The 7825-nt window shown below is 44.2% G+C and overlaps 1 protein-coding gene across 1 annotated transcript in view; it reads right to left on the reverse strand.

Moving 5' to 3' along the window:
- Positions 1–160: 160 nt before the first annotated feature.
- The window catches only part of aop (ETS variant transcription factor anterior open), an 18251-nt gene continuing 10586 nt past the window's right edge, over positions 161–7825 (reverse strand). The window contains exons 2-5 of the mRNA XM_017902488.1: positions 4026–4286; positions 3071–3733; positions 1405–1654; positions 161–851 (exon numbers count right to left, since the gene is read on the reverse strand). Of these exons, the coding sequence (XP_017757977.1) occupies positions 533–851; positions 1405–1654; positions 3071–3733; positions 4026–4242 (1449 nt within the window). The 5' untranslated portion in view covers positions 4243–4286 and the 3' untranslated portion in view covers positions 161–532. The remainder of the gene's footprint in view (positions 852–1404; positions 1655–3070; positions 3734–4025; positions 4287–7825) is intronic.

The raw sequence follows: 7825 nt of genomic DNA on the forward strand, positions 1-7825 counted from the left end.
CTCGATCCTCGGAATCGAGCCGCCGATTTAGAATCGGTGGACGTTGTTGTTGGAAGTTGCGGTGAATGTCGAAATAATATCGACGAGCGAGCAAAGAACCGGGTAGCACGGTGGTGGTAATTTTCGATTCAAGGCGAGTTGACTAATGATCGGATCGATGCGTTTAACTCGCGCGATATTTTCTTTTTCTTTTCTTTTTTCATCAGTCTTTTGTCATGTATTCGTACCGGAAACATGGATAACACGGGCGGTTACTAATTCGTAAACTAACTCCTCGCGAGTCTTATTATTTAAACGATGATTCTTAAACGGCAGCGTATATCCCTAGAGGTATGATCCCGGAAGCGAACTCTGTGGAGCAATTCTATGAACGTACTCTCTTGACATGTACGTAACTGGAAGCAGATCTCTTCGCATCATTTGGAAACATGACTGTTTCTAATAAAGTAACCGGGATGCGTTACAACACAGGACCCGTTCACTCTGTGAGCGTTAAAAAAAACGCACTACTCGATCAGCGCTACGTCTCGCGTCACTTTTTCTCTTCCGACTCCTGATTAGTTTTCACGAGATTATACGCGTGACTTCTATATTTTGCAGGTGGGTCGTGAAGAGACAAAGGTTGCTGCGGCTGTTGTTGCTGTTGCTGTTGCTGCTGCTGTTGCTGCTGTTGTTGCTGTTGTTCGCTGGGTGGCTGACTCATACTAGACATCGAGAGGTCTGTTGGCATATCGATTTCCGGCTCGACGCCACTTCCGCCTTCTTCTTCCGGTTCTGACTTTATTCGCATTTGCTGACGCAGCAGAGATATGTTCTTTATGTTCTTCAGCTCCGTTGGGTTTCGCAGAAACCTAAACAGAAAGAAATCGTCCCGTTTTAAACCAGTTCTATTCCCTTTCAGCGTTAACGTATAAACTTTTCAACTAGCCGGAATTACAACGAATCGATTTTAATTATCGCTTGTGAATATTTTCTCTTAACTCGCGCGTTAAAGTAACTTTCTACGAAAATTTGTTTCAACGAAATCGTACGAATCTCCTTTTCCTTCGTACGAACGTTGAAAATTTCAAATACTAGTCATACGAGAAATATGAAATATAAAGAAAGGTGCGTTTCTTTCACGTAAATTTGACTTCTCGCAGAATAAACTACTTTAGCACGTATTCGAATCGTTGTACGAAATTAAAAATTACAATTACAAAGGACATTGGATAGATTTTAAGATACCGCGAAACGAAGACGTATCGTTGAAAGTTTCGAGGATTTCGAAATAACGGGAAACGTAGCGTTTTCATATTGCTAGTGTTTATTCGTTGAACGAATATTCGGATTTTTCAGTTATTTTGAACGGGAACGAAGGAGGAAGGGGGTGGGGCGGGGAGAAAAGAAGGTTGGGATACTTACTGGTAACAATGTCGTTCTCCTTGGACTTTTCGCAGGATATTCACTCGATAATAATATCGTAGAGCTCTACTCATTTTATCGTAATTCATGGAAAGATGATTTTTTTGGATGCCCCAGAGCCTTGCCAGTCCGGGAGGATCGACGATTTTGAATACACCGGTTTCCCGACTTTTCCATGCGATATAGTGCGTATATCGTTGCGACGGGTCATTTAGAAGTTGTTGAAGAAAATCCCACAGAAGTCTACCATCTGTGACAAAGAAACAGCTATTATTTAAATTGATCCTATCGAACGGGATTACATGCCGCTGTTTCACGCACGATACGCGTTCACGGGAAAGGTTAACGCAAAGCGATAAATTTGTGGAAAACTACGTCGATATCGAGTTGGCTTTATTATCGGAGAGGAACTAAATTCGAGTAAATTACACGCGATACCTTTCATCTAAAAAGGAAAGAGAGGGGAAGAAAATTGGAAAGGTAAAAAGTGAGAGACTAAATTGAAACACAGCATTGGCGAAACATGGTTGAGACGTACAGGTGAAATTTCGCTTTTCCTCTTTTCCTCTTTTCCTCTTTTCCTTTTTTCTTCCTTTTCTTCAGTCTCAAATCAAGCGGCCCATGCCGCTGTTAATTTTCGTTGCATCGATCTCGCGACACCGATCACGAATAATCGGATACTTTTTTACCAATTTACTAGAGATCTATGGAACCGTAGAAAATAATAGATTTCGCATATTTTATTTTCGCATTTACTAGAACACGAAACTGCTTTTGGCAGAATTAACATTAACGTTTATTCGCGTGGCGAGTATAGAAACGTGATTACGCGTACCTATTTATTTTCGTCACATCTCGCGAATTGTTATCATCTATGTTTGGTAGCGTTTAGCGTTAAACTCGAAAGAAGGTACGAAAAGAATGGCGGAAGAGGTATATTTACCGTTTGAAGAATACAAATATACACGTATCGATCATCGGCAAACGCGCATACGTGTACGATTGGAAAGTAAATCAGGCGAAAGACCCGACGGAGAGTTTCATCGTCGGCAATGGTTTCTGACGCGGCGTTAAAAGAAAAATAGGAAATAAAAAAAAAAAAGAAAAAAAGAAAAAAAGAAAAAAAAAGGAAAACAGTAAAAGGAAGAGGGTTTATGAGGGAAATTTTGTAAAATCGCGGAAGGAATAAATTATGTTGGGAAGGAAAAGCGCGAGGTAGCATCGACTGTGATAAAAATAATGATAACAATAATGAAATTAGCCGGTGGTAAAGAAAAAATGTGCAAGGTGAGGGGAAAATTATTTTCGTTAACGCGCGCGTTTGTTTTACACCGAGACGCAACATCCCGTATATACTGACGCGCTAGCCGAGCATCTGGAAGCGCAAAAGAACGTATACCGTGTATTTATCGTTTTTAGAAAAGGAATAGATGCGACGGTATCGGAATTGCTGGATTTTTCAAGAACGTTGAAAAACAAGGCGCAAAGGTTTACTACGCGCGACGAAAATGTTGTTCCGTCGATTGTTTGGATCGGCTGATTAGAATATTTAGAAAGCGAATGAAAATTGGATGTAAAGGGGGTGTAAAGGGGTGGAAAGGGGAAATACAAAGGCGATAGGAAAGTAAGGCATACGAGGTCTACGAGTATACTTGGCGATACTTACTCGTATTGGGTTCCGGGGAGTCGCTCGGGAAAAACTCTCTGGCAGCGTTGGCAGGGTTGGTTCTGAAGGCACCGGGCGTCAGAGGCATAATCGGTTGCGTTAACGTAGGACTGGGCTGATCCTTGACGCAGACTTCGCTTAACCTTTGCGCTGCGAGAGCAGTCGGCGTGGCCGGTGGACTTGCGGTAGCTGCTTGTTGATTGTCCTCGTCCGAGTCGCTTTTGTAAACCTGACTCTGAGTGCCCTCCGTGTGTCCGGGAGAGCCCGCTTGGCTGTCCACCGAGGGTGCCGGGGACAGCGTTACCGAATTCGCGGACATTAACGAGGCTAGGTTAGCGGTGTACGGGTTCTCCGTCCAGGTAGGAGTCGGCGGATGCGAATGAGGACTGAGGGGGTACGCGGAGGGCCTCGTGGGGGTGACCGGACTGCTGGGAAGACACCTTTGAAGCTGGTTAAAGTCTCTGGCCAGCATCGAGAGCACATTGTGCAACACGTCACCAGCGCCTGGGCACCTTTCTCCTAAATCCGCCTTTGTCAGTAAACAGAGGGCCTTGCCGTTCATTTGGAACATGTCCATGTCGAATTGGGGTAGGTCGAATTCCCGTTCGGCCCATCGGAGGAACGTCGCCACATCCTCGCGGGACCACAACCGTGGGTCTGAAGCTGTTCGACACACGTCCATGTCATTCATTATTTTTCCTTTTCTCTTTTTCTTTCTTTCTTTCTTTCTTTCTTTCTTTCTTTCTTTCTGCTTTTTTTTTTATTTTTATTTTTTTTTTTTATATATTTTTCGTTAAAATATGCCTCGCGACGCGCTTTCCTCGACACGTTTCTCCAACCGTTTCGAATCGAATTCTTTACCCGTCCGAATTTCTTTATCGTCCGTTATTATCCGTTACGATAGTGTACGCACGAGTTAGCGTATAAATGGAGCAAAGTAGAAAGAAGAAATTACCTAAACTAGCTGGTAGATGCGTCTTGAAGTCGAGGAAGGGACTCGGTGGCGGGTGAGTGGGTGGGAAATTCATGGCGGGGCCGTATCGCCAGAGTAGCTCTGTAGGGCTAAAAGGTAAAGATATACCCGGTGGTAGCCGAGAGTCCATCCCCGTCATTCCACCCCCGGCCGAAACCGGTGGCAATTGCGGCAGTTGAATCGACGGCAACAATTTCATAACACGTCCTGCTTTCTCTCCTCTCCTCTCCTCTCCTCTCCTCTCTGAAATCAACGTACAAAACACTTTCAAGTATTTATTCGGATCAGCGTGATCGTTGGCACGCGGATAATTAAGCGCGATATAAAACGTTCAATGCCTAAAAACTATGTATCGTAGTAGGGGAGGTGTGCGCGTGGTTCGGCAGACCAAAGGGATTAAAACGGGTTAAAAACTGAAGAACGTTTATTTTTTACACGCTGGTCCCTCGCTTTGTCCAGGGTCTTTGCCGAAATTCAGCTCGACCATTCCGTCGATGCTCCTCGCTCTCGATCGTCCTCCTCCCCTTGTCGGCGACTGCTTCGACTCGATTGGCGGCCGTTTTCTTTCTCGCGCCTTTTCTCCTGGCGCCACAAACAATCTCGCGCCTTTGTTTTTCGTTCGATTATGAAATTTCATTGATCGTTATTTATCTTTCGCGCCTCGCGCGATATTCGTAGCTTTGCAACGAGTCGATCCATTTCCCTATACTTTTGCCGATAAATCCTCGTAAGAGCAGGCTTATTTCGCAGATAACGACAGATAATGCGGGCAAGAATGGGATAGCGATAAATAAAAAATAAAGAAAACGGTTGGAGAGAAAGAAAAAGGCAGAGATGTTGGCACGCGAAGGTCGGTGTGCCATTGTTTCGCACCAGGAAATTCTCGTTCGGGAAGCGCGCCACGTGACCGATAGTCGGACGAAGAAAGAAGATTACTAGGTACGGAAGGAAAGAGAGAGAGAGAGAGAGAGAGAGAGAGAGAGAGAGAGAGAGAGAGAGAGAGAGAGAGAACGGCAGGTATGACACTCGACGCGTTCGCTGCTCCTCCTTTCCATCGATTTCTAACTCGCATTTTAACGTCGCTCGCGATTATTAGCGTTACTACCGTTTTACTACCTTACCACCGTCGTGTCTCACCATCGTCTTTGCTTCGTCCCGAGCAATCTCGCCTTGCAAAATTATCCCATCGTAATCCAGCGTATCGAGGAATATTTCGCGAATACGAAAGTTCTTTCACTCGATCACCAGTTAACCGGCAAAGTTAATCTTTCGCCGTAAAATCGATGAGAGTTTTTACAAGAAGATGAAAAGGAATTGCGGGATTGCGTAATTGCGCAAGAGCGACATTTCGATCTTTGTAATTTTGCCCGCGGATCCGTGCGCGAACGATTGACAATTCCCGTTTCAGGTTAGTCTTATACCGCAAAAGGAATGCCCGAGTCATCGAAAATGAAACGTCATAGAAACGGCGTAACGAAATCCGGTAGACGAAACGCGAGATCGATCGAGCATCTAGAAAACGGACATTTCCGGCTTGGAGGTCGCGACGAGCCAACGAAAGGAGGAAGTTGTGCCGGAAGTCATAATCAACGCAAGCAACTGTTCGAACGATTCTCCAAACGAAAACCGCTGCTGCTCGTTTTAATTGCTGCTAGACGATCGTTTAAGATCCTCTTGATTTTATTTCACCAGTCTATCTCGAATGGTCGTCTCGGTCTGTCCAACCTCTGTCTAACCAACGTCTATCGAAAATAATTTCCTAAATAATTTCTTCGTTCCTTTCGTTTCAACTGAAACTCGCCGTTTTTAACCGGTCGCGTGCAAAGTTGTAGCGAAAGTAATTAGACGCGTAATTCCAAAATTCCATTAAATTTCGAGACATTTCAATTTCAGAATTCTTCCGTTCGGCGTGGAAAGGAGAAAGAAAGGACGGAAAGGTAATTGTTTGGCAAAAAAATATCGTACGTAGGTGCAAGAATATAAACTGGATCGGAATAACGATAAGTATCTTCCTTAATGTCAGAGGTTCGTTATATAGCCTTATTCAGAGGAGTTGTTACGTAACTAACGAGAACTCGACGAAGCTACTACGATTTGCTCGACGATTTACCCGTGTCCCACACGCTTTCCGTCATCCATTTCCTCGAAAATTCTCTCCCTCTCTCCCTCTCTCGCTCTCTCCCTCTCTTCCGACATCCGACGAATCGCGATTTTTTCGATAAAACACCGATCGAACGAAAGTTTTCTTTCCACCCGACGCGCCTATGACACGCTGATCGCATCTTTGCGAGATGCGCGTTAATTTATTTGCGATAATTACGAGTTTTACGATCGTCCAATCGCAGTTATCGATTATTTATCCGGCCATGTTACTTTTATTCTTACGGTGAATTATTTCCTCGTTAAGGTAATCGATCGACGTACGTACTCGCGATGATTTTACTTTTTTATCACCGTTCCGCTACTATTTCCTCTTACTATTACCAGTTACCAGTTACGCACCGTTGTGATCAACGCAAAATATTATATAACGTATTTAGCGAGTATCGATTAATTATTATCTCGGCAACTATTAATTCCTACTCGTGATCCATCGAACCAAAAAGATCTAATCGAGCGTAATTCTTTTTTCTCGGCTATAGGAAAGTCCGGTAAACCGGTAAACCGGTAAAGCGGTAAACCGGTAAACGGATAAACGGTAAACCAATGGGATTTCTACGCGACGCGTAAAATTATCCAAGTTGCTGGTTAATTTGCAAAATTCTAAAACACCCCCCCGTTTCGGTCTATTTCGAATATCTCGTGGAGTAAAGATAAAACTCGCTGCAAGAGCAAAGAGACGAAAAAGGAAAAGATTTTTAGACGGACAATGGAAAAGAGTGGAAAAGAGTGGAAAAAAGATTACGTAACGCGTGCCTTTGGGTAAACTTTTTTGTTTTTATGAGAAATTTCGAATTCTTTGCCCGGAGATATTCTTTGACGCGCGCGGTTCGTACTCGGAGGCACGACCGCGTTGGAAATGAAGGTAAAAAGAAGGAGAGGAGGAAAGTACGAGACGACTCGAATCTCAAGCACGAATTCGTTCTGGTTAACGGTGGAAGGCGGAAGATCCTTGAGGAGGATTTAAGATTTATCGCGGAGGGAAGCGTCGATTTTCTTTTCTTCCGGGTACTCGACCGTTCTTCCTCTCTCCTTTTCTCTTTCTTTATCTCGCTCGCGGTTTTCGCAAATTTCCCTCACGAGAGCTACGTTACGAAACGAACGACCATCGATCGGTCGATAACGCGAGGATATATCGCTGATAATAAGTTGATTTATTACCGTGGCAATACGAATTATTAGCCGTCGATCGTGCGATTCGCGCGAAAAAACCGCTCGTTTGCTCGCACCGCGATCCAATTGTCGTTAAATAATGTTGAGGGGAACGACGGGAACGACGGGAACGACGATAACGATATTTCTAAAGCGAGAAGGAAAGACGCGGTTTCGGATAAACCGATGTTTACGAAATTTCCAGTTTCCTCTTTCCTTTTCCTCTCATATTTTTCTCGCGTAATGCGCGAATTAAAAGCGTTTCGCTTTTATCCTCGCGAACCATCTTGGAATCGTGGCGCGTAATCGTACGATATTGCGCTATTTCTCCTTTCCGAGTTACTTCCGAAATAGCGAATAATTGGAAACGATACGCGAGTTTTTACTCGAACGAACACGTCCATACGAATCGACCGCGTAAGATTCCGCGTTTATCGGAAGCGGAGAAGGCAAGGAAAAGAAAGGGAAAG

Source organism: Eufriesea mexicana, unplaced genomic scaffold, assembly GCF_001483705.2.
Source record: "Eufriesea mexicana isolate 0111107269 unplaced genomic scaffold, ASM148370v2 scaffold1824, whole genome shotgun sequence".
Lineage (NCBI taxonomy): Eukaryota > Metazoa > Arthropoda > Insecta > Hymenoptera > Apidae > Eufriesea > Eufriesea mexicana.